This window comes from Lissotriton vulgaris, unplaced genomic scaffold (assembly GCF_964263255.1).
Source record: "Lissotriton vulgaris unplaced genomic scaffold, aLisVul1.2 SCAFFOLD_3205, whole genome shotgun sequence".
Classification (NCBI taxonomy): domain Eukaryota; kingdom Metazoa; phylum Chordata; class Amphibia; order Caudata; family Salamandridae; genus Lissotriton; species Lissotriton vulgaris.
Window position 1 is genome coordinate 44211 of NW_028251786.1, and position 27771 is coordinate 71981.

The following is a 27771-nucleotide window of genomic DNA, read 5'->3' on the forward strand; positions in this document are numbered from 1 at the left end:
GCAAGCAAAATTTCAGCAGGGGTCCCAGCTAGGTGAGGGAGAATGCCGCTTTTCACTTCCTCGGCAGGGGGGCGTGGCCAGCGGGGAGAGCAGCCCAGGTGTTGCTGGTTGGGCGCGCAGGGACTCCTGGACACTGGAGTCCCTGCTTAGCAACTCGCAGCCCCGCTGGTCCTAACACCACTCCCACGCACCTCCCAACAGTCACCTGCAGCCTGCAGCCAACAGCCTCCTCAGCACAGGCGCGCTGCGGGACCCGCGAAGCGGGTCCGGCGAGTCGTCAGGGAAGCCGCTTCCGCCCAGCAGCAGAGGCACACCAGGTCACAGTGTGCAGCGTAGAATCCGGTAAGAGCGAGCAAAATTTCAGCAGGGGTCCCAGCTAGGTGAGGGAGAATGCCGCTTTTCACTTCCTCGGCAGGGGGGCGTGGCCAGCGGGGAGAGCAGCCCAGGTGTTGCTGGTTGGGCGCGCAGGGACTCCTGGACACTGGAGTCCCTGCTTAGCAACTCGCAGCCCCGCTGGTCCTAACACCACTTCCACGCACCTCCCAACAGTCACCTGCAGCCTGCAGCCAACAGCCTCCTCAGCACAGGCGCGCTGCGGGACCCGCGAAGCGGGTCCGGCGAGTCGTCAGGGAAGCCGCTTCCGCCCAGCAGCAGAGGCACACCAGGTCACAGTGTGCAGCGTAGAATCCGGTAAGAGCGAGCAAAATTTCAGCAGGGGTCCCAGCTAGGTGAGGGAGAATGCCGCTTTTCACTTCCTCGGCAGGGGGGCGTGGCCAGCGGGGAGAGCAGCCCAGGTGTTGCTGGTTGGGCGCGCAGGGACTCCTGGACACTGGAGTCCCTGCTTAGCAACTCGCAGCCCCGCTGGTCCTAACACCACTCCCACGCACCTCCCAACAGTCACCTGCAGCCTGCAGCCAACAGCCTCCTCAGCACAGGCGCGCTGCGGGACCCCGCGAAGCGGGTCCGGCGAGTCGTCAGGGAAGCCGCTTCCGCCCAGCAGCAGAGGCACACCAGGTCACAGTGTGCAGCGTAGAATCCGGTAAGAGCGAGCAAAATTTCAGCAGGGGTCCCAGCTAGGTGAGGGAGAATGCCGCTTTTCATTTCCTCGGCAGGGGGGCGTGGCCAGCGGGGAGAGCAGCCCAGGTGTTGCTGGTTGGGCGCGCAGGGACTCCTGGACACTGGAGTCCCTGCTTAGCAACTCGCAGCCCCGCTGGTCCTAACACCACTCCCACGCACCTCCCAACAGTCACCTGCAGCCTGCAGCCAACAGCCTCCTCAGCACAGGCGCGCTGCGGGACCCGCGAAGCGGGTCCGGCGAGTCGTCAGGGAAGCCGCTTCCGCCCAGCAGCAGAGGCACACCAGGTCACAGTGTGCAGCGTAGAATCCGGTAAGAACGAGCAAAATTTCAGCAGGGATCCCCTGTTATATCATGTACCTTTATTTTCTTTATTTGCTGTGGTAAAATACATGGTTCTTTGCAATTAATATGTTATGACACTTTGCTTATTCAGTTATGCATCATGTGTGCCATGTTTTGCACCTGTTTTTTCCATGCACCTTTATTGCATCTCGTTTGCTATCTTGTATATATTAATGCAAGAGTTTCTAATGTTATTCTTTAGAAAGAAGGGAGATGTGGTATTCCTGCTGCTCAGCCAGTGTGACTGGGGTGTGGAATGTTGGTGCGTGGTGATGCTGTGGAATGTTTCAGAGAGTAAGAGAATTGGCTGAGTAGCATGAATGTGCTACTGGTGGGGAACTTCATGACATCTACTTAAATAAGCATTTTACATAATCTACACTGGCTGCTGGAGTTTCTTCTACTACAACAAAGAGATTCTCGTAAGTGAAAGGAAATGGGCAATCGGTCGTTTCAAAATAATGAATTAAATTAAAACCATGCATAGTACTTTTGGTATAATAATAACATTGGTAGCATTGCCCAACACTTGCCAAAAGCTAGACGTGGAAAATCTTTCTAAGAAACTGTCCATAATGTTTACGATAAACACCCTTGTTCAGCCAATTTTTTTTCCCCTATTTGTCAAGCCCCAACTCCAAATTGCACGTAAACTACTTAAAATGCTGCTTAGTTGTAACCCAATTTTCTGTCCACAAGAAAGCTACAATAGGACTAGACATACTAATGGAATGCGTAAATGTTTTTGAAAAATGAAATGTTTTTATCTCCCATGCCCTTATTGATTGTCCTTATTATTTATGCGCTCATAGAACATTTTTAATGTCACTTTTTTTTAATAACAGATTTGGTCATGGTGGAATGCAATTACTTTTTTTGCGAATATGCAATTCTTTGATATTGTCGTAGGCATTATATGTTTTCTAATACTTATTATACATTAAAAGTTTGACTTTAATTATGTAATGTTTGGATGATGGTTTATGTAATTGCTGTATGCTTTTAACGATATTTATGTTTAATTGACATATGTCTGAATAAAATTATTTTCACTATTACTACTACTCTCATTATTGAGAAATCTCTAAACATATATTTTACAACAGAGAACGTGACATGTTAAATGACCATTTATGATAAAATATGTAATCTTTTTTCTTTGTTTTACATATCTCTGCAGAACGCAGTCTGTGCCGCAGGCAAACCAACCTATAAATCAAGACCAGAAAGGGAAGACAAATACAATCTTACTGAACACTGCTCCACCCACAATGAACCAAGCATTAAAGCACTGGAAAGAAGCTGCTACTCTGATTGTAGCTGCTAGAAATGGAAATACAGTTTTAAAAAGGACTCCTTTACCCCTCTTAGAAGAGAATGGTGCCAGCTGGCCTTTGAAAAGTGCCTATGACTATGACGTGCTTCTACTTAAGAGAAGCAAGGCTAGCAGTCACTTGCCCAGCGCTCACGTTTTTCCAGGTGGACTCATAGAATCTTCTGATTTTTCCAGTGAATGGATTGAAGTGTTTAGTAATTCTAAGAAGAGCCCAAACTTTGGACTGGGTTTGGTGAAACAGCAGCCCAGTTCAAGACCTCCGATATTTGCCACAGACAGAACAAATTTTGGGTCGCCGATTCCAGGAGAGGTAGCCTTCCGCATCTGTGCGATTCGAGAAACCTTTGAAGAATCTGGTATTTTGCTTGTTCTTCCTAAAGGCAGTGAGGGAACTCCCAGTCAGGAATTGACTAAGACGGTGCATTTCAAGGACGATCAACTCAGTGCATGGAGACTAAGGATTCAAGGAAATCCTTCCCAATTTATACAGATGTGTCAAGAGCTGCATTGCATGCCAAACATCTGGGCTTTGCATGAGTGGTCCAACTTGCTAACCCCAGTTATAGGAAGAAGTGTAAAGAGCAGAAGATATGACACCGCATTTTTCATGTGCTGTCTGCACGACCAGCCGTACACACTTGATGACCAGAAAGAAGTTACTTCCTTTATGGTAAATGTTCCTACTAATATAAATTAATGTGTTTTGTATATTGTCCATTTCTCCCACTATTCTGACTCCCACTCCATCTAGGTCTTTATTGTCCCCTCTGTCTCTACTATCCTCTTCTCACTCCTTTAGTCTTTCTTTTCCTTTCTGACTCTTCCTTTTCTCAGTCTATCCCTCTCTTCTCTCTCTTCTACTTTTTAGGTTTCGACCTGGCTGTAGCACCGCAGACAAACGCGATTCGGGGGCGTTTCTTGGTCTTTTTTTAAGTCCCGCCCCTTTGTTCTGGGCCGCGCTGTCATTGGCTGCTGGCCGGGACAACCCTATGACGTCATTTCCCGGGCCGCGCTGTGATTGGCTGGCCGGCCCGGGACCTGACTTAGCATTGCCTGTCTGTGCTGGAGGTCACCGAGGGATCCAAATACTTGAATGCCCTTAAATGGGCAGATAAGAGAAGGCCGTGAAACAAAGGAGGTCTGGCACTGCAGTGCTGGAGAGCGATGGCGTCTCGTAAGATGTGTGCTGGAGAACAAGGAGGGTTCAGCGACTCACTCCTGGGCGGCAACCTAAGTGGAATGCATTACAAAAACACGTCAGAGCTTGCATCAGTCACTGCACTTGGGAGACATGTTGCGAAGCTATTCGTCTAATCTAGTCTAACCTGTTTTTCATGACATGAGTTCTGTACCGTAAACTATTCAGTCCCAGTCACATTTTGTTCGAGATTTCCGAGTTTAATTCTCTCTGTGTTACACACCAACTTGTAGTTACTTTATCCAGTTAGAAAAAGACGTACTCCTGCATTTAGAAAAAGAATGACCGATGAAGTCACCAGTTGAGGGCCATGTGCATCACAAATCCAAAGTGGACAAAGCAAAAAAAAGCGTAGCCTCATTTGCGCAGAGTACGTCTGAAACGGATTTGCCAGAAGCCAGGGAATCCTCCCAGTTTCCTGTTGCTTTACAACAAGTAAAATGGGTGGTAAGACAGCTTTTGTCGTGCGTGGCTGACTGGGCGGTTTCAAATGATTGCATCCTGATGACATGGCATTCCCCTTTCCACCACTGGCATGGGCTTTCTGGCTTCCCCGCAAAGACAGGCTACACCAGCCGTTTGCGAAGTAAAACCTTTAGGCCAAAAAAAAAAATCCATCAAGTAAACACCAAGCGAGATGCACGAGGGTGCTGTTCACTGTCTAAATTTAACTAGCCTACGATGAGGGCCGCGGGAAACAAACACGTAATGGGGCTCGACGCGCCTGGCTCGAAGCTCAAGGCAAAGGAAAGCATTTAAGCAACAACAGCTTGCTTGTATTCCTATCCTGAACAACAAAGCTGCAATGACCGTCAGCGGGCACAGTTAACAAGTAACTACCTTAACGTTTCCCACCACAATATACACTCACATAACGGGGCCTATCATCAAAATCATCACCCTCCACCCTCAAGCACACACACAGGCGTCTCAAGCTTGACAGCGGAAGCTTCGAAAACAGTTTATAAGGCAAGTGCAAATCCAAAAGGGGAACGGCAAGATGGGGAAGACAGTCATCGGATAGCACACTGCAGCATTCATTGAGGAGATGGAGAGTGCTGATGCTCGAACCATTCACATACACGAACATTGTCCAGCAACCTATAGATGCACAAGGCAGCTGTGTTCACTGGCTTGAATAACCTCGCTATCAACATCGGTGCACTTGATGAGCAGAGCACACAAGGAAGGTACTTATTCACCCCACTTGCCTATTCACATACTTGAAAATCCTCCTTTGTTCAAAATGGCCGGGGTCATAAAACTGTAGTAATAAATCCCCTCCTTTACCTCGGGTGCTCACGAGGCTCACGAGGCTCACGAGGCTCACGAGGCTCACGAGGCTCCCCCACACAAGTCCTCCAGTACAGAGATAAGACTCCCTCCCAGGAACAGGGCCGACTCAAATAGAAACTGATCTGTACTTCCCTGTTCTCAAACCACCACAACAGACAGAGGACTACCGTCTCCATCTTCCCTATTGGACGGCCATTTTAGACTGGTTCCTCTCTCTCGATGGCGGCCATCATGGACTAGTCATTCTCACTATCTGGTCATTCCCTAAGACCTGGCCTTTCTAGACAGCGCACTTTACATAGCTCTGTTTTCAAACCGACGTGTGATTAAATGCCTGCCTAATTTTGCAGTACTATGCCTCTACCTGTATACTGTACATTTTTACTTACATTGAGTATTTAAACACTTGTGTGATGAAGTGTAGACTGTCTATCCTGGGCGACCTCCATGGACTAGTCATTCCTCAGGACTGAGTGTCTGCCTTTCTACAGTGGTATTATATGTTACTATACTATGTTATTTTATATTATATGTTTACATTACATTACTTTACATTATTTGTACTCTGCACTACTCTACACAATTCTGCAACCTGCACTCATTTCTCACTCTTATCTCCTGTAATTCACCGACTGCTACCCCATATAGTGTAGGTCGATATTTTATCAAAACTACTCCTCCAAGTATACTCTGCACTACTTTGCACAATGCTGCAACTTACACCCACTTATCACTTTTCTCTCATGTAATTTACGGACTGCTAATCTCATAAGTGCCTGCCTATTTTTGCAGTCTTCTACCTCAACTTGTATCTTGTACTTTGCTACTTACAATCAGCTTGTGTACTTTGCTACTTACAATCAGCTTGTGTATTTAAACACTCGTGTGACTAAGTGCCTGCATTTAGTGCAACAGTATACCTCTATCTGTATTGTGTACATTTTCGTTTTTGTAAACTTGCACATTTCTCACTTTTCTTCACTGTCAATGTACCGAGCGCTACCTCAAATTGTCCTGGCGAACAACTAGTATTAATATTGCTCGATATGCACCGTTTGACACCATTTATATTTTTATATTTTTTTTTTATATTTACCGAGCGCCACCTCAAAATGTTCTGGCGAATAACTAGTATTAATATTGCTCGATTTGCACCGTTTGACACCATTTATATTTTTATCTTTTTGTATATTTCGTTACATTGTGTAAGTTGTACCGTCTGCTACCTCACATTTCTTCATTCATTAGTGTACACTGTGTAAGCTACACCCATTCACACTGTTTATTTTCGGTTGGCACAGATTGCTACCTCTTTATCCTTATCTTGATTATTTTGACTATCTTGTTAATCACTAGTGGCATTCGTGTACCACATAATTTACTGTCGGCATAGGGCTTTACTCAGATTGTTACCCCTATATGTTGGCTATTTTTGTTACTCACTAAGGCCACTTGTGTACCATGTAACCTACTGTCTGCACTGATCTTTGCGCACGTGTCACACTATCATCTACCCTCCCACACCCACCTTTACCGCCACACTCACCTACACATATACCGCCATCCCAGCATGGAGCCCATCGGCAAGCACACATATAAAATCAACTACCCATCCGCACTCACCAAAAAAGCCGCTAAACGCTTTAAACACAACTTCCTGAGGTCTCACCCTGAAATCCACTTTGTTGACACCTACTTCTCACCAGTCAATGGATCCCTTAACATCGATATCATCTTCCACACCTCACGCAGAGCTCAATGGAGAGAAACGTTCCTCACCCTACTCACTGTCTCCACCACCAGGAAATCCGCACACTGCTTAACTCTCTCCATCACACCCTCTCAACTCTTCCTAGGCAGAACCACTATTACTATCTACAATAACGGGATTGTCCTAATTCAATCCACAGACAGGAACCTGGAACTACTAGACAACCTGTTCCCCACTTTCAAAGAGAACCTCTCTTACCATCGGACCTCCACTCACATCCCCTCCAGTATTATCACCCCAGACCTCACAGCCCCCACCGACAACTCTTGTTACTTAGCTCAGCACCAGAACGACATGCACCTCACCTCCTCCCCCAACACACCAGTCACTCACCCACCTGCTGCAACCACCCCACACCCCGCAATCACAGACATAAATAACCTCCCATCACACACTAGCCGACCCCACACTCCTACCCCGGTGACCCCCTCTCATAATACTCCCACCCATCCACTCCCCCCTGACACCATAGATCCCGCCCACAACCCCTCTAACCTAGTTCAGCACCAGATCGCCACACATAGCGACAAATCCCACACCCTGTCCCCCCCCTCTCTCAGCCCCCACTTCCACACGCTAACTAATCATGCAGAGCACACCACATCTACCATCTTAACTCCCCCGCCCCACGACAGGACCATCTCCAACCTCAACTCCCCCCCCCCCACTCTCAGCCCTCACTTCCCTTCAGGCTCCCCTTTCACCACCATCATACACTCCACTTCCACCCCGCTCTCTCCGCCTGCCATGAATCCTCGCCTCCACGCCTCCAACCTCCTCCATACTTCATCCACTCCCATCGACCCCGTACCCTCTCTCCCTAACACCAACCCGCACGACGACAACACAGAGCCCTGCATGAACACTAACCCTCCCCCTAACACCAACCCGCACGACGACAACACGGAGCCCTGCATGAACACTAACCCTCCCCCTCACCCGCACGCTAAGTCCCAGGTCATCCACCCAACCATGACTTCCACCCTCAGCACTAATACTCATCCCACGCTAGACAAGATTATGTCCTTCCTCCTACAACTCAAAGAAGAAATTCACACCATCAAGGAAGACATGCACACCATCAAAGAGTTGCTCACCACACCCCCTGGATTCGCCGCACGCACCACCACCCCCCCTCTCGACCTGCTACCCTCCCGTCCCGACGACGCTCCTAAGCCACGTCCCTCACACCGGACCGCGATCCATGCCCACAATCGCAACAAGCACAACCGCCGCACTCACTGGACCGCGATCCCCGCCCACAATCGCAACAACCGCCCCCTTCGTACATGCAACCCTCTCTCGGACCTCGACACCCTCTCCCTCCTCCGCTCCTACGACCAGGCTCCCCTAAACCTCACAACTGCCTCGCACTTCCCCATCCCCACAATACACTCAAATCCCCGTAGATCCTCCACTCTCAACAACAGAACATCCGTCCCAAATAATCTTAGAAAAGTTCCCCTCTCTCTAGTACCCTCATCCTCTCCAGACACACCCCGTCTCAAATGCACTCTCCTAAACTGCAGATCGGCTTCTAAACACTCCTCCGCCATCGCTGATCTCATCCTAAGATTGGACCTTGACCTTATCATCCTGACTGAAACCTGGTTAACCGAATCCTCTACACCTATAATGGACATTCTGGTTCCCCCTAACTACCACATCATTAGGCTTGACAGGTCTGGCAAGATAGGTGGCGGAATCGCATGCATATACAGGAACAGCCTTTCTGTTTTGACAGTTTCCGTGCCGCCCCTACCCTCCCCAACTTCCTACGAATACATCTGCCTCGATATCATCAGTGATGGCAAACCAATATGCTCTCTCCATGGCATTTACCACCCTCCCAGAGACCACCTGATCTTCGCCCAACAAATGATGGACCTGATTTCAACCAACGCAGGACGACAGCTCACCCAAATATACCTGGGTGACTTCAACCTCCATTGGAACGATCTTAACGATGCAGTGGTAAATAGTCTTAAAAGCTTCCTTAGCGCACTGGACCTCACACAATTATGTAACAGCCCGACCCACGAGAAAGGCTCTATCTTCGACCTTATCATCGCCAAAGAGGGCGCTACTCAACTTGAGACTATTCAACCCTGTGACTGGTCAGACCATCATATTGTTACATTTCACATCAATGAAAAAGTCAAACTCAACTCGGTTCAACCCACCAGAACTAAAGTCTGGAAAAGAGACCTGAAAAAACTCAACCCATCATCCTTACCCCCGAACAGTCGCGACCTCCTACTCCCCCCTACTGGCGTTACAGATGTCCAATCCCTGACTGACCACTATCTTAGCACCGTGACCTCAATAATTAATGAGGCTGCTCCCATGCAGCTAAAAAGAGTCTCCGCTAAAATCTCCAACCCATGGTACGACGGGAGTCTCAATGAAGATAGACGAGTCATGAGATTGGCAGAGCGCACCTGGAGGACAGCTCCCTCTGCACTACACCTGAAAACCCTGAAGAAAAAGAGAAACGCCTACTTCAGGAAAAGAAAGCGCTCAAAAGCAAACTTCTTCAGCCTCCAGCTCGACCAAGCAAAAAATCGCCCTAGAAAACTTTTTGAGTTAATCAGAACACAAGCCAAGGAACAACCCCAACCTCTCAGTACCTTGCACGAAGCACCCTCCTGTGAAGACTTCGCCACTTTCTTTACCCAAAAAACTGACAACATAAAGAATGTTCTCCGCGCTGACGCAAGACTCCACAACACACTCAACTGCATAACACCCACCGAACCTAAAAACAATGCAACATGGTCAACCTTTGAAACCTACTCCAAAGAAGAAATAGGCAAACTGCTCAACACCTTGAAACCTTCCAATCACCTCACGGATCCCCTCCCTGCTAACGCTGTCAAAGATTTCATCCCACTGCTCCTTCCTCTCTGGACTAAAATCATCAACAGCTCGCTCCAAGAAGGAACCATCCCTGACTCCCTCAAAGTTGGACAAGTCACACCTTTGCTAAAGAAACCTACTGCCGACCCTTCCGACCTAAACAACTACCGTCCCATTACCAATATTCCCACTCTCGCCAAATTATTGGAAAAATGCGTTCAACTACAACTGACTACACATATCGACCTGTTTGATCTCCTCAACCCGCATCAATCAGGCTTCCGGGCAGGACACAGCACTGAAACTGCTATGACTCACATAATTGACGACGCCCTTCAAATCCTAGATCAAGGTGATACCTGCCTCCTCATCCTGCTTGATCTCTCTTCGGCATTTGACACTGTCAAACATGAGAAGTTACTCGATCTTCTGAGCACAAGAATGGGTCTTTCTGGGACTGTTCTCAAGTGGTTCACCTCCTTTTTACACAACAGGTCGCAGAAATTCAAGAGTAACAACCTGATGTCCTCTCCAATACCTGTGTCGTTAGGCGTCCCCCAAGGATCTTCCCTATCACCAACCCTGTTCAACCTAGTTATGGAACCTCTCACCACCTTGCTTCAAGCATCCAATGTACTTTTTCACATATACGCAGATGACACCCAACTATATCTCAAATTACAATCCCCCAACGACATTTTAATACTGAACTCTACGATTAGAAGCACCCAATCCTGGCTTGCTGATAATCATCTCAAACTCAATGCTCTGAAAACAGAATTCCTGCTGATCGCACCTCCCGCGAAGATACCCATCACGCAAACCTGGCTTAAACAGTTAACGGCACTCAATGTCCAACCCATCATAGTGGACTCAGCGAAATCTTTAGGCATAACCCTCGACTCCAACCTTAACATGCAGCAGCATATCAGCAAAGCCACTAAGGGAGAGAACTTCCAAATCAATACACTGAGGAAACTCAAACCCTTCCTACCAGCCAAAGACTTCCAAACTGCAGTACAAGCTTTAGTAATCCCGCGAATTGAATACGGCAGCACCGCCCTCTGCGGTCTCCCGTTAACCAGCACTGCACCCCTAAGAGCCTCTCTAAACGCTGCAGCCAGACTCATCACTGGTTCAAAAAAACACTCGCACATCACACCTGATCTGAAAACGCTGGACTGGCTGCCTTTTGAAGCCAGAATACATTTGAAAATCGCCTGCATGACACACAAGGCTCTACATCTGAGCTCTCCCAGATACCTCACTCAGAAGCTGTCAATCTCTGGCGGCTCTAGAAACACTAGAGGCACAGACAATCTTCTGCTAAAACCTCGAAGATTCCGGAAGGTAAAAACCTATAAACGCTCTTTCTCAGGAATGGCACCCAGGATCTGGAACTCACTCCCTCCTGAAACCAGGCTCATCTCCTCCTTCACACTTTTTAAGAAAGAAGTAAAAGCTATTTTTATGGCCAAATACACTTGACCTATTAGCTTGGATTTGGAAAGACCCTACTCTGACCTGTATTACTTTGTTCGAATTCTATGACTATGTATTTCACCTTGAGCCATTTTGAGTTGGAGTAACACCGCGACTATGTATTTCACCTGAATTATTGTCGCTACTAACTATCTACGCACACATTTAACTCGCTGCTCGAACTCTATGAATATGTATCTTACCTGTATTATTGATGCCACTGACTATCTATGCACACATTTAACTGTTATACTTGTATTATTGATTTGCTGTACTACTTATGTGTAACGCCACTCTCTTGCTGGCATTCCCAGCCGTGTAAAGCGCTCTGATATCTGCAAAGATCCTGTTCGCGCTAAATAAAACTTTCAAAATAAATAAACAAAATAAATAAATAAAAGGGTGTGGGACAGTGTCTGAGATGCTGTACATCATGGCTAAAACATATTGGCAGTCAAATATTTTCCAAATACGAGACCTTTTGGCTTTGCCAATGGTTGTTTTTAGTCCTCTCCCCTAACTCAAGGTCCCCCACACGCTTCTCCGTTGCTCCTTTATCCTTCTAGGATGCTTTAAAACAAAAATTCTACTTTTTTATGTTATTTGAAAGCACCAAACAGCTGCCATTTGCTGCTGGGCCACTCCATTTCTCCAATGCACTTTTGTGCATATTTCAATTATTTTTTTCTTTATGTAGTACAACTAATGGTGTCGGCATCCTGAAACGGATGAATAAAAACATAAACAATGAAGGCACTGGCATACCCAATGCATGCACACTGACGCATTTGCATGCTTACACATTGCACTCTTTTTTTTTTTGGTTGGGCGGATTATTTTTTGGTCGCATCAATCGAACTATGTGACCGTTTCATCTGCAGCCGGTACGTTTCTCAGCCCCCCAGCTCTGGAAAAGGCCAGTTCCCTGCGAGTCGTAACTTAAGTGCCAGCCTTGGTTTGCGAGGGGTGCAATAAATAGTATCCTATCAAGATGCCCATTGTCGGCCTCTGTGCTTTAAACAAAAAAAAGGTGCACACTTTCATATCCGATTTCAAGGCCATGCGTCTGAAGATGATTTCCGCGGGATATATTCCTCTTGTCCTACAGCAGAACTGAGAGGAGCGGTGCACGTCGGGGAAGTCCTGGCGCAGATCAGTCACTGCCAATGTCCTCCATAGATGAAAAATTAATTTTTGTTGTTATTTCTGGGCTAAAGTGTCTGAGTGGGGGGCTGGGAATCCAACTGTGCAGAGCAACTAGTGAATACCTACAGGTAGCTTGTGTTTTGTTTTAATTATATATTGCGTGCTTGGTGTCCCTATTCCATGGAAAACATTTCTCAGTGGCTAGTGACATATTTGAAAGAAATAACCCCAAGAGAGCCTCTCCAGAGCGTCAGCATTGCCAATTGTTTTATTAGCTCCAAACATCATTTACAATGCCAATAGCTCAAACTTTTCAAAAGGCGAAACCATTGCATTGTAAATGCTTGTTACCTTTCTGTTTACTCTCCCCTCCCTTTCCCTCTCAAATTATCTTCCTTCTTCTCCAGTGTAGGGTGACCAGATTTTGAAAAAGAAAAACCGGGAAGTTTAGCAAACGTAGATGTAGGACTACAGTTTCACAACATTTGAGGGGCCCAGAAATACAGACAACAAGGCACTAAGGGAATACATTTAATGCAGCCTATACATGAAATTCAAATGTACATTGATTTCTGAAAAGGCTGAATACTAATCTTGCATTGGGATACACATAAAAGCATGCCTCGCCATTTTTAGTTGGCTCTCTCTAAAAGTCTGGTATGGGGGCGTGGCCAAGATGGCGACCACATAGGAAGTGTGGCTCCTTCACTCCTGCCGGTGACCTTGCAAAGCACCGGCATTTCGCCGTCCACAGCAGGCAGACTCCTGGTGCTGTGAGCCCACGTGTCGCAACAGATAATTGAATGGTCACTGGGCTGAGTGGTGGTCAGGTCCCTTGCCAAGGTGCGGCTCGGCCTTAGAACGACCCGATATCGGTGCAGGCCGAGAGCACTCCAACTTCTACCCACAGGCAGCCAGTCAGCAATGGACTGTGCCGTACAGCAGGCGGGTACTCGGGAGTTCTGGACACTCCGTCCAGCATATAGTACAGGGAACAACCCTGCGCCGCTCACTACATGGAGCGAGGCCCACCATCTTGTAACGCAGCCCAGCGGCGGCGTGTTGTTTCCACCAGCCTTGGAGTCGGCAATCACCGGTGCACCCGCCTGCTGTACCAAGGCTTAGGCAAACACACAACTAAGGGACAGCCTGAATGCTACATGCCCAGTGCTGAGAGGGCGGGGAGGGGAGCAGTGTGTCTCCGTCGAAGACCTGGAGTGGTGTGGCTCACTGGTTAGAGGCGGCAGACCCGGAAGCAGACCCGGAAGCAGAGGTCAGCCTGGGACCAGGGTTCGATTCCCGACGCAGCAGGGTCTTGGGCCATGGTCAGTGGACTCGATAATTCTCGCCTCGGTGCCTACTCCAAACATGAGTCACACTCAGCAACTCTGGGCAATAGCTTGCTTAATCTCTACTAACGGCCCCATCAGCGCCGGGGATGCTTGTCTTCACCTTGGAGATGCCCAGGAGGGACCATCTCACAGGGAAAGCCAGGATGGGTTCCCCAGTGGTATACAGCGCCGGGACGCCCCTTTGCTGGGGCAGCTGTGCGCTTTACAAGTATACGACATTTACATTTTACCTGGGTTAAATGATGGCAGGCAGATCGCCTTTTAACATAAAGCGGACAGATCCACAATGACGGCACCTCGAGCGAGAGCCTCTGTGACAGCACCACAAAGTAAGCGTAGTATGAACAGGCCCACAGCAGAGCAACACGAAGGGAGGGCGCGAGTGACCTGCCTTCAACGACGGCCTAACGACGGACAGATCAGAGGGCCTACTGGCTGCCACCCCCCCCAGCCGCCATTCAGGCAAAGCCCCAGCCGCGGGTCGCCTGGTACGTTGGTTTACAGGAGAGTGTGTCAGGGGAGGTCGGCTCACAGCTGGGACTCACTTTACAAAGACTGCGCCTGGGACGATTGTCACGGCGGCTTGGGGCAACGATATAACTGATTAACTGATATAGCTGCCGGGAGATTTAAAATTAACTGACACAGTTCTGTGCAGGTTCTCTATCTTCATTTAACTGCTCTAAATCTTTCCACAATGCTCCAAATGTTGCACGATCATCAACTTTACGCATAGTTCTCCACATATCAGGCGGTAATATTAATCCAAAAAACAAATCTGTTGGACCTGGCCCTTTTGGCAGGTTCGCCCCGAGACTTTTTGCTTTTTCCTAGCCTGTTTCTGTGCCCTGGTGTTGGTGATTTTAGGCCTCTGCGCACTTTTTCACTGTGGTACAGTGTAAAGTGCGTGAGCTCTCTGTGTATGTGGTGAGTGTGACATGCCCTCCCATAGGAATGAATAGGGAATATGTATGCCCATGGTAGTTCCTGATGCGTGGGGAGTGCAGGGTCGAGTTTGGTATGTGCGAGCTTGTGAGATTGAATGCTGCGCAATGATATATGCGGCATGATTGTGTCTAGTGTAGAAGTGCCACTTTTAGAAGTTGGCATATTTGTGTAATTTGTGTCTGGCGTGTGATTGGCTGGTGAGCCTGGCTCCAAGAGTCTGGGAGGGTCTGCCCCGGTGGTGAATGGAGTGTTTAGCATGCTGATGTGAGGGGAGGGGTGTACCTGGGCCTGAATAAGGCTGGGCTTTCCCCACACAATGCTGTCTCCACCCCCTGTGGTGCGTCTGATGTCCCTAGCCTGGCCTGTCAAAGGAGTTCCCTATAACCAGTTGTAGCTGGTTCTCACACTGCCTGCACCCTGCTAGACAAAGGATTTCTCTGTACAAAAGGGGCAGTGTCCCCTTACAAAATGTTCTTGTTTCTGACTTGAATCCTGCCTGGGGCGTGCTGCTGCTTGGGCTCAGGGGAAGGCTTGCCTCCCTGGGCCCTGCCCAGCCCCTGGATGCCTGCTGGACTGCATTGCTGAGAGTCCTCCCTGGGGGGCTTGATGGACTCTGCCCCCCTTGCGCCTGGGAAGCGCTTTATTTTGATATTGCCTTGTTACTGGGACCTGCTTTCTGCTGTGTGGTCCTTTCTGGGGGCTTGGTGGTCCATTTGCCCCTGGGCAACCTTGGAGGCGTGGTACTTTGGTTTGCCCGGTTATTTGCAGACCTGTGGGCCCGATCGAGTGCCCACCTCGATTTATTTTCCTTTGAAGAGAGCCGGTGCCCACCCGGCATTTGCTGCATTTTTCCCCTCCGCGGGGCCGCCGCGCTGCCTGCAACGACCCGGAAGCGCCTCCAGAAGCCCAGAAGTCCCGCCCTCGGGACCACGGCGCGAAGAGCATAGCGGCTGCAGGTGCCGGCGGGGCTCCGGTATCGTGAGAGCCCCACCGGGCCCAAAGGAGAGCCCAGCAACGAGAAGAGAGGCGGAGGAAGGTGCGGGCGGGGCTCCGTTGTCAGAAGGAGAGCCCCGTCGCCCAAGAGAGAGAGCCGCGTTCACGTGTGGAGAACGGCCTGTCTTCCCTGAGAAGCCTGGTGAGTCAGCGCGGGGCCGGGAGACGCGGGGGCAGTTCTGGTTCTGTTCCATGAGGGTGTCGTAAATAAAATTTACCTGGACATTTTTCTGTACATTAATATCAATAAGGATAGCTCATAAAATGAGAGGCAGAGTCCGTGGTGTCCGAGTTCAAAAGGGCTTTATTTCAATGGCTCGAGCCAGGGGAGAATCGGGTTCCATCACCACTAAGGTTCAGGAAGGGATATCTAACGTTTTATTCACATAACACATTATATATAGTAAAACCATACAATTGAAATTAATAGAGAAGGTGGAGCTCTCCAGGCGGAGCAAGTGAGAGAGATAGGAGCACATGGGCGTGAGAGAAGGCGTGTAAGTAGGCGTACACGTGATGAGTCATAGGTGTGTCACAGGTGGGTGGATGCATAGAGGAGGTCTGCAGGAGGTCTGCAGGGTCAGCTAGAACCTTTACCCTACATGTTCGCGCAACTGGTCATGACGTGTAACTGACGTGTAACTGGGGACTGGGGACGAGCTGGGGGGAGTTGACTTTAGCACTAGAAGAGGAGTCGGGAATCTGGGATGTCAGAGCGACCTGTACCTATGGCATATCTGATATCTTGTGTTTGGAGGATGTATTGTCTGAAGTAAAGGTCTCTCGAGCAAAAGGCTGTTCATCACTAAATGCTAGTGTGTGCATATATTTCTTCGTGCATTGCGCGGGTGCCATGGGCTTCTATGGCAACGGGTTCAGTAAATCACGAAAAGGGAGACAGGAAGGCTAGGCCCTATGCTCTGCCGTCGGAATATGTTTACCTATTTCACTAGACTGGAATGTGTTTTCGCGGAGCTGAGCAGATAACTTGTAGGCAAAATACCGCCTTGGCAGGCAGGCCAGGCCGGGCACCTCTCGGCTGAGCAGGGAGTAAGGAAGAGGTCAGGGATGCATAACTGAACTGCAGCTTTCAGAGTCAGAAGAGGCTCGGAGCCTGAATTCAGGGCCTGGCTCGGCTGGGCCAAGAAAACGTGTGCATTGGCAACATAGGTTTTAAGGCTGAATTATCGTTTCTTTTCATGGAGGGCCTGATAGTTGACATGTTAACGTTGGACGCAAATGCAAATGCGTCTTCATTTCGGCCAAGGAGGGAAAATGCATAGATGTCATGCATATACACTGAACGTTGGGGTACACGATAGGGGACATACATGGCCATATAAAATTCCATTTTCCTCATTCCCTCCTTGTCCCCTACGTTCCCTTCAGGATACATCTATTTTCATGAGACCATCTATTTGTTCATATAGCAACATTTGCTCATCCTTTTTCATTCGTGCACGGGAACGTGAACGTGGACGTGGAATACAGGCAGTGGCACACAAGCCGCAAATCGCTGGGCCACATTGTAGGCAGAGACAGCAACTGAATACTACGAGCAGTATTATTCCTAGGAATGACAATACTTTCCATCCCCAGGCTGATATCACACTCCAGAGCCAACCGGACCAAGTCCAGGTGCCTGGATTCTGGTGTATCTCGTGAGCTATCTTATGGAGTCTTGTTATTGCTGCATACACTGATGGTGCGTTATTTGGAATAAACACACAACAACTGGAGCCGATCACTCTACAAGCTCCACCCCTATCGGCCAGGATGACTTCAAGAACAAGGCGGTTCTGAAGAACAACAAGTCTCATCGCAGACTGCTCTTCGGTTAAGTTTCCTAAGGCAAAAGTAGTCTCATTCACTACTGCTTCCAGTGTTCTGGTTAATTTACGTATTAATTTACTATTTTGGATGGGACCTACAAAGAAAAAGAATCCTTTATTGAAATCTGTATATTGTTCCCAAGTTGTCTCAGTCTGATCAACAATTGGGGGAAGATCCCTCTTGTGTCTAACATGTACTAGTCTGGAATCTCGGTGATAATGGGATGGGGCTAGGAAAACAGGTGGCAGTAGGAATGCAATAAAACATGTTCCACCCCAGTCTAGGGGCAGACGTATATAGGCTGTCTGACCACAAATGAAATAGGAATGGCGGGAAGCTTTGAAAGTAGACTTTCCTTTATCATCGAATTTGACGACAGTATTACAATCACTGTGTCCTAGGTACACTGAACCATTTTTCCTGACACATAGTTCACCTTTTACTGGTAAGACTGTTATGAACGGTGAACCTGTATTTGTCTCGGACTGGGCATTCAGGACCATGAAGTTAATGGAAACATTTCCTAATTCGTACACTTCATTTTCTAGATCGGTACCTTTCCTTTGGGGAAGACCGCCTTCGTCTGGAAAACATGCCTGATTCATAACTGTATTCAGGTATCCCCATATCCAATCGCCCTGGGAAACTGTGGACTTACTGTCTAGTGATGACATTAAAGCAAACCAAGGTCCGCACGAACCATTGTATGAAAACGGATAAGGAAAAAGAGGCAGAACTCCCATCATTTTCTGATAAGGTGGGAGTCGGCCACATACCCAGCAATTCGTGACATTGCTGGCCTGGTGAGAATGGTATAAAATACGAATAAAAGTATTGTTGCGCAGTGCTAAGCGATAAGACAGTTCGTGGGGTGGCAGGTCGCTAAATGTGTGCTCTACAGTGTCATTGAAAAATGAATGTATATGGGAACCAAGAGGAGGAAAGAAAACATGTAGCGTCAAGCTTATACATATAATCGATATACTCAGAAAAACATAATGATCAGAGTAACTATGCATCGACTGCGTAAGGATTTGCAGTATTTCTCTTTCATCTTTATTCGCCTATCTCTCTGACTATTTGGGTCTACGATCTTAAACATGTCAGGAACCTGTCTAACCGCTTCACCCGAGGGGGACTTAAACAATTAAACGCTGTCTGACTTACTAGACCGTAATTTGGATCGGTACTCCTGTTGCGGAGTCTTTTCTAGCAAAGGGGGCTTAATGTCAATGTTCTTGGGACAGTTCTCAGAGTCTTTTATTGGACCAGGTCCATGGAATCTCTTCACGTGGTGGGCATGGAGCCAGCCCTTCCTTCCCTCAATCTTCACTGCCGTTCTCGTTGTTAACAGGACTAATTTGGGCGCTCGCCAGCGGGGCTCCAGAGGGCTGGAACGGTCGAAGTTGCGGACCAACACCAGGTCTCCCGGAACAATTGCATGCGTTTTCACCTGGGTGTTGTCCGGAAAGGCAGCTGCAACCTGTGAACGACAAGAAAGGAGTGCAGACATGAAGGAAGCCAGGTAATCTGTCAGCATGTTACTGTCGACATCAGTAATTCTTCGTCGCATAGGCGTACCCCACATATTTGGTGGTCTACCGAAAATAACCTCATACGGGGACAATCCTGTTCTGGAATGAGCTACCATACGCATGTAAAAGAGGGCAACCGGCAAGGCTACCATCCAATCTACACCTTTTTCTGCACAGACCTTCGCTAACTTAGTTTTCAGAGTCTGATTGTGTCTCTCTACGAGACCTGCTGCTTCTGGGTGTCGTACGCAATGGAATTTCCACTGGTATCCTAACTAAAGAGATACTTGTTTAATTAATTCAGAAGAGAATGGCTGTCCGTTATCGGAGTACACGACACGGGACAAGCCGTATCGCGGGAAGAATTCACGGACCAACTTCTAGGCAGTGGTCACAGCAGTGTAATCTGGGACTGGATACGCTTCCGTCCATATAGATAGGGCACATACAACTACGAGAACATACTTGAATCCTCGACACCTGTCCATCTGAATATAATCCATCTGGAGGACTTCAAAAGGGTGATCAGGAGGATGAAATGCACCTTGTTCCACCGGAATGCCTTTGCCTGGGTTGAACTGGCAACAGATCATGCAGGTACGCACTTTCTGTTTCGCTGCTGCACGTAAATGCTTGTTGAACCAGATGTTCTGTATACTGTCTAACATGGCTTTTTCTCCTAAGTGTGCTGGACTATGTGCTGTATTAATGATAACTTGAACCATGGAATCAAGGAGGAACCATGTGATTTTGCCTTTTGTCATCCATCCCTGATCTGTCTGGACCCCTCCTTGTTCCGTCCATTTCTTGATTTCGTCTGGAGTGGCATGTGTCTGTATGTCGAGTACATCTTGTGAGGGATCCCTGACTGTCATGCAATGTGTCAGTGATGGTACTTCAGTCTTTGTCGTGTCAGTTGAAATGTCTGTTTGAGTCTGGGCTGTTAGTTTAGCTGTTCGATCTGCCAGGTCGTTACCCTGGGAAATAGTGTCTGTGACTTTAGTATGTGCCTTGCGCTTCATGATGGCTATGGCTGTAGGCAAATGTATTGCATCTAACAGGGCTTGAATGAGGGGACCATGCTGTATTTTGGCCCCATGGGAGGTCAGAAAACCTCTTTCTTGCCATAGGACACCGAAGTCGTGAACGACTCCGAATGCATACTGTGAATCTGTGTATATGTTTACTTTCCGGTTCTTGGCTCGTATGCAGGCTTGGGTTAGAGCGATGAGCTCTGCTGCTTGGGCTGACAGGGTGTCAATACGATGTGTCTCTATGACTTCAGTATCAGTGGTCACTGCATATGCGGCCACTAGCTCTCCTGTGCTTGTTCTCATGCATGAACCATCTACATAAAGTGTCAGGTCTGGGTCAGGTAATGCAATGTCTGTCAAGTCTTGTCTTGGCTTCCTCACTGTATTAATTACTTCCACACAGTCATGTGGTGCAGGATCTGATGTACTTGAGGGTAAAAGCATCGCAGGGTTTAGGATGTTGCAACGTCTGATCTCTATGTGTGGCTGGAACAATGTCAGTTCGTAGCCTGTCAGTCTTGCTATAGTCAGGTGCTGTGTCTGTGTCCGGTTCAAGAGAACTTCCACTGAGTGTGGAACCTGTACTGTCAGGGGATGGCCTAACACTATGGAATCGCTTTGTCTGATTGCTAGAGATGTGGCTGCAACTGATTTGAGGCACGCAGGCAGAGCCTGGGCCACGGGATCCAATGTACTAGAAGAATAAGCACAAGGCTTGTGTTTTCCTGCTTGATCTTGTGTAAGGACAGATAATAATCTGCCATGGCGTTCAGTATCAAAAAGTGTAAAAGGTTTGCTGTAACATGGTGTCGCTAAAACTGGTGCTTGACATAGGGCTTTCTTCAATTCATCAAATGCAAGTGTATGTTCCTGATTCCAAGGGAGGACAGTCGAAGTCGCTGCCTCCTGTGTTGTCAACTGTATGAGTGGTTTGGCAAGGTATGCGTACTGAGGAATCCATTGTCTGCAGTAAGAAGTGAGGCCAATAAAGGCCTGTACTTCCTTTTGTGTCTTGGGCTGTGGAAGATGTGCGATTAACTGAATGCGGTCAGGTGTCAACTGTCTACCCCTCTTGGACAGCAAGTGTCCCAAGTAGACCACTTGCTGGGCACAGAATTGTAACTTTGAAGGGGACACCTTGTGTCCCTTGTCTGCCAGGAAGTATAGGACAGTCAATGATGCACGTTCACAGTCTCGTTCTGTTCGTGCTGTGATCAAAAGATCATCAACGTATTGCAGTAATGCGGTGTCAGTAGGCATGTGAATACTGTCTAGTTGTCTTTTCAATGCTTGACTGTAAATGCTAGGACTCTCTGTGAACCCTTGAGGAGCCCTCGAAAATTTGAAACTTCGGCCATTTAAACAGAATCCGAAAAGGTACTGGCTTTCCGGATGGATCGGGACACTAAAGAAGGCGTTCTTGAGATCGATTACAGTAAAGAGCGTCGCTTCGGAATCAATTGCAATTAATAGTGAAGAAATGTCTGGGACCACTGGGTATTGTGGTATTATGCATTTATTTAGTTCTCGAAGATCAATCACTAGTCTATAGACTGGGGGTGCATTTGGGTCAGTTCGTTTAAGAATCGGAATAATAGGGGAATTACATACATTGGAGTCAGTTTCTACAACCACTCCTTGTGCAATGAGTTCGTCAACAATTTTCAGTAATGCTACTACAGCATCAGGTGGCAACTTGTATTGTCAGATTCGTGGCAGTACAACTCCTTGCTTGAGTGTGACACGGTAAGGTGTAATGTGCATATAACCTACATCAGTCGGACCTTTCGCCCATAAGTGCTGTGGTACATTCTGAAGTCAGGGGTCAAAATCTCTCAACACATAATGTCCTTTAAAATCACGTAAAAACAATCTCACTCCTTCTGGGGAACAACAAATCACTGCACCTAGTTCTTTCAATGTTTTTATACCAAGCAAATTTTCTGGACATGACTTAGTCAGCAACAAGTCTGTAGTTCGGGACAATGGACCAACTCCTAGGGAAACTGGCTTTGATACTTCATTAACAATAGGCTTTCCTGAAAAACCCAGGGAAACATTCTGTGAGCCTGAGAGGGGTGCCCCTGGAACCTCGTCATGACTGATGGTAGTCCTGCTCGCCCCTGTATCAATCAGATATTTTCTGTCTTTTCCCAATACATGACTGTGTACATAGGGACCCTCTTGATCTACAGGAACCTCAATAAGGGGCAAGCCAACCTCCCTCTCTAGGCTGTTTCATGAGTACTGTTGATAATCTGGGTAGTCTGACTGAGCATACTGGTACATTTGTTGCGTGACATGTTGTGTGGCAGCAATGGGTTGAGGTACAGCTACTGTCTGTTGTGCGTTCTGTGGCGTTTGCGTGTTCTGGTTATCCTGTCTAGGAGGACGCGGTCTTTCTTTCGTTCTGCCTGTAGCTATATTATGTTTCAGGACAGCACATTCATTTATATAGTGACCTGGCTGTTTACAGTAGTTGCAGTTCCCTTTGACAGGTGCCGTGCCCTTTTTCTGGCCATCAGCTGGAACTGATTGAGCAACTAATACTTCCATTTTTGTATCTTTCATGCGTCTCCTTTCATGTTCCTGTTCTTCTCTAATTCGGTTCTGGTGATATTGTAACATTTGTAACATTTGGGAAGGACTATTTGCTTGCCAGGTACTCTCAACCTTCAGTACTCTATTTTTGATCTGTGGTAAGGAATTCTCTACCAATTTGGTCACAAAAAGATGTGGGTATGACTCACTACTTGTTTTCAGGCCACTATTAATAAGGAAACATTTTTCAAATCTAGAATAAAAATCACTAGTGTCTTCATCTTGTTTCTGTTTGCAGGGTGAGATGGCATCCCACTCTTCCTTTTTAGTAGTCAATAATCTTGGCAAGACCTGTATCAATAGCTCGGGTAATTCTTTGACTCTATCCCCGAGTCCAATACCAGGGACTCGTGTATTATCTTCGTCTTCTAATTCTGTCCAGTTAATCTTTTTCTCTCCCACCTCCCACTCTTTTTCTTTAAGCTTTTCGTAAATGCCTGCTGGTAACAGTACTTTCAACATTTTAATGATATCCGCGTATGTATACTCCCCCATACGAAGCATGTCTTTTAATTCACGGTGGAACCCTGCTGGGTCTTTATCATGACAGGGCAGTAATTTTTTCATTTCCAATAATTCCATTTTAGTCAGGGGTGTGTAGACGAATACTCGTTGGAGCACACCCGCTCCAGTCTTAACAGGATGAACCTCTCGTAGGGGGTTCTGTCTGTCTATGTGGAAGGTTTTTCTTTCTCGATGCGGGGCAGGAATCAAATGCGGGGTCAGAAAAGCCAAATACTTATGTCGTTGCTCTAAAATGACATTAATTAATTCGGTACTTATGCCTCTCCATCTTGTTAACAGTAAATCGTCTAGTAATTTATACAAGGGACCTGGATCAGAATGCTGACTCTCATACAAAATGATGAGATGTTGAATCATGTAAATACCAGCTAAACGCTGTTCTTCCGGACTAAGACTCAAAAATGTTTGCGCTACTATGTCATCTTTATATATATCAGAATTACAAGCCCATTGAACAGCAGACCGGGCTAGTTCCTGTTCATGCATAGTGCAGAGTTCGCTACTACCTACTCGTTTTTTCAGGGCATGTTCAGTAGCTTGGAATAGATGTTCGAGGGACTGGAAATTGCCAGAATATCATTCTGGTATTGGAGAGAGGGAACGTTTATTGTAATCTAGGCGTATAGGTCTGTCAAACGGCCTTGCCCTACCTACGTAATTTATTTTACTTGGGTTCTCAGCTACTAAATCATCGTCCATTGAGACTTCATCGTCTTCTTTCTCAGCTTCTTCTCTCTCGTGATAATCAAGAATTTCTTTACGAATTTTCCTATACATGCTTTCTACTTTGCTCTGTGTATCATGTTTACCCATAGATATATTGTCACTCCAGTTCGTCATACTTTTTGTTACTTCTTTAGTTGGCTGGTCTCGTTCCCTGATCAGACAATTAATCAAAAACTGTAAGAGCATACATTGAAGCTCTACTTTTCTGTTACTCATGGCCTCATGTATACTTTCTGGTCCCTCCCCCGTTCTAATGAAGTGGTATATCTTGTCTAAGTGGTTCTTCATGTCTGGTAAAGTAATCAAATAGTCTGCAACACGTCTTAAACGTATTGAGTATATGAGCATTGTGCCCTCACCTGGTACTGGATCATAAATACAGTCAGTGAGAGACTGTCTAAGTGTTCCTACTGTCACTTTTCTTGGTGTGTGTTGTAGTGCTAACTCTCGTAACGTTTGCTTCATTGGAGGTGGGGTGGAGGGCCCTCCTCCCGCTGCTCCTAGACTTGAGTCGCCATGACTTGAGTCAGCTTTTACTGCCAGCGCTGCCGCTGGTAATGCGGGTTGATCATGTGTGACAGGCGGTTGCGAGTAAAAAGGATTGTTAGGGATGGTGACAGGAGCACTAGCAGGGCTGGCTGAATTAACAGGATTGGGAGGAGGTGGATCTTCGTTTACATACTCTGGAGCAGCGTCATCTAAATAGGAGGAAAGAAAAATGTCCGCTGCGGTCTGTTTATGACTACGGAGTTTAGTTGGGATCAGTGGTGGCGGCAAGTTACTGGGCACTTCCGGGGTCACTCTAGGTAGGCCCTCGGCGAGAATGGGGTACATGCCTTGAATAAGTGCATTATTTCTTTGTCTATCCAATTGTTCTGCCTTAACCCGTTCACCTTCTTCCTTTAACTCTTTCTCTTTGGCTTTTTCTGATGCTTCTCTACTTCTCTCTGCTTTGTTTATTTCTTTCTCTGTTCTTCTATGCGCTTCTTTACGCCACAATTCTATGGCATCTTTCTGGGATTGTCTGGCTTTCTTTTTCCATAATGCTTCCTCCACTCTCATGATGCAATCAGCATCCCATGTCCCTGAGACAGGCCATCTATATTTCTCCTCCAGGTCTTTCGTGTAGTCTGTCCATAAGTCTAAGAACAGTATGGCGTCTAGGCCATGTTTCTGATACATAAAATGTCCAGGAGTGTCCCTAGGCGGGACGGGAACCGCTTCTTCGAGTATCCCTTTCCTGGTCCCTATCTGACGTAATTTCGAAAACAACGGCATGTTTGAACTAGCTTGAACAACAACACAATAAACACAATAATAGACTGCAAACGGTCATTCATACCACGACATTAAAACATTGGAAACAGATACATAGAATACATAGAACACCACAATCCTAAGATATACCTCATTTACTAGATGCACTGCTAAAACAGTACAGTCATACCGGTCTCATAAAGAGACACGTCTTTACCGTATCCACCGAAATGGACACGTCTGTACCGGATCTGTGTACCCAGACCCGTCTTGACCGGGCTCAGATAAATGAACCCGTCTATATGCGTTCCCAACAACGGTACTCACCGGGAAGCAAAACTGAAGGCCTCGGAAACTTGATACTGGACTGGACTGCTACTGCTGCTGACTGCTTCTTGCTGCGCATGCGCCTCGGAACAGGTGGGCCTCGGGATACCTCGGACCTTGCTCTCTCGGCTTGGGCTCTGGTCGGGATGGTCCGCAATCCTCACCGCCTCGTGTGGATGCCTCGTCGCAGTCTCCGTCTCCTCCGTGGGCCTGAGGGAGTTAGCAGGAAGTCCCGCGGATGTGTACACGAGTTGTGTCCGTCACGGCTATAGAAGGGGTCAGGGGCTGCGCTTACATCACCGGCGCGTGGGGAAGGGGACTAGTCTCTGTTCGGGCGCCAGAATGTCGTAAATAAAATTTACCTGGACATTTTTCTGTACATTAATATCAATAAGGATAGCTCATAAAATGAGAGGCAGAGTCCGTGGTGTCCGAGTTCAAAAGGGCTTTATTTCAATGGCTCGAGCCAGGGGAGAATCGGGTTCCATCACCACTAAGGTTCAGGAAGGGATATCTAACGTTTTATTCACATAACACATTATATATAGTAAAACCATACAATTGAAATCAATAGAGAAGGCGGAGCGCTCCAGGCGGAGCAAGTGAGAGAGATAGGAGCACATGGGCGTGAGAGAAGGCGTGTAAGTAGGCGTACACGTGATGAGTCATAGGTGTATCACAGGTGGGTGGATGCATAGAGGAGGTCTGCAGGAGGTCTGCAGGGTCAGCTAGAACCTTTACCCTACATGTTCGCGCAACTGGTCATGACGTGTAACTGACGTGTAACTGGGGACTGGGGACGAGCTGGGGGGAGTTGACTTTAGCACTAGAAGAGGAGTCGGGAATCTGGGATGTCAGAGCGACCTGTACCTATGGCATATCTGATATCTTGTGTTTGGAGGATGTATTGTCTGAAGTAAAGGTCTCTCGAGCAAAAGGCTGTTCATCACTAAATGCTAGTGTGTTCATATATTTCTTCGTGCATTGCGCGGGGGCCATGGGCTTCTATGGAAACGGGTTCAGTAAATCACGAAAAGGGAGACAGGAAGGCTAGGCCCTGTGCTCTGCAGGCGGAATATGTTTACCTATCTCACTAGACTGGAATGTGTTTTCGCGGAGCTGAGCAGATAACTTGTAGGCAAAATACCGTCTTGGTAGGCAGGCCAGGCCGGGCACCGAAGAGGTCAGGGATGCATAACTGAACTGCAGCTTTCAGAGTCAGAAGAGGCTCGGAGCCTGAATTCAGGGCCTGGCTCGGCTGGGCCAAGAAAACGTGTGCCATGTAAACGCATTGGCAATATAGGTTTTAAGGCTGAATTATCGTTTCTTTCATGGAGGGCCTGATAGTTGACATGTTAACGTTGGACGCAAATGCAAATGCGTCTTCATTTCAGCCAAGGAGGGAAAATGCATAGATGTCATGCATATACACTGAACGTTGGGGTACACGATAGGGGACATACATGGCCATATAAAATTCCATTTTCCTCAAGGGAGCAGAGGAATTGTAGTGGTGCCGGTGCGTGGCACGGCATCAGGGCGGCCCGTGTGATAGTGGGCCGCTCCAACGTAGGGAGAAGTGTTCCCTGGGCTGGAAGGCCCGTGATGGCCCAGTAAAGGGGCATATTTAATTGTGGTGCATTTAGGGCGGCCCCGGATGGCAGTGGGTCGCCGCAACAATGTTTAGAGCCTGGAGGCTCCCACGACCACGGGGACATTATTGTCTCAAGAGCTTGTGTGGCTCCAGCATTTGGCCGCAGTAATTGTTTCAGAACCATATGGCTCCTGAGGGGCCTAGTTGATACCAGAGCCTGTGTGGCTCCAACATGTGGCGCAATTTGCTTGAAGGGCTACTGAGAGCCCATGCCGCAGTTTTGTTATTTCCCAGCTGCCCAGCAATTAGTGGGCAGCTGCACCGTTTAGGCGCTTGGGATTGTCCTCAGCTGCCCAGCATTTAGTGGGCAGCTGCAACGTTTAGGTTTTTGCGCCGGTGGCGCACCCCTGACTGGCGCTGTATTGGCAGCGCGCCCTGACATTATGGACACAGGTATCTTTAGTCCCTTTATTGAATGGCCAGTTGGCCTTGGGGGCTGATAGGTGAATAGTGCGCAAGGCCCTAAGGTGATTTTGCG

General features: G+C 47.6%; 1 protein-coding gene across 1 annotated transcript in view; it reads left to right on the forward strand.

The window, feature by feature from the left end:
* LOC147662765 (acyl-coenzyme A diphosphatase NUDT19-like) overlaps positions 1-27771 on the forward strand; it is a 189540-nt gene that overhangs the window by 36544 nt on the left and 125225 nt on the right. Inside the window, exon 2 of the mRNA XM_086950916.1 lies at positions 2601-3426. Coding sequence (XP_086807042.1) covers positions 2692-3426 — 735 coding nt within the window. The 5' untranslated portion in view covers positions 2601-2691. The remainder of the gene's footprint in view (positions 1-2600; positions 3427-27771) is intronic.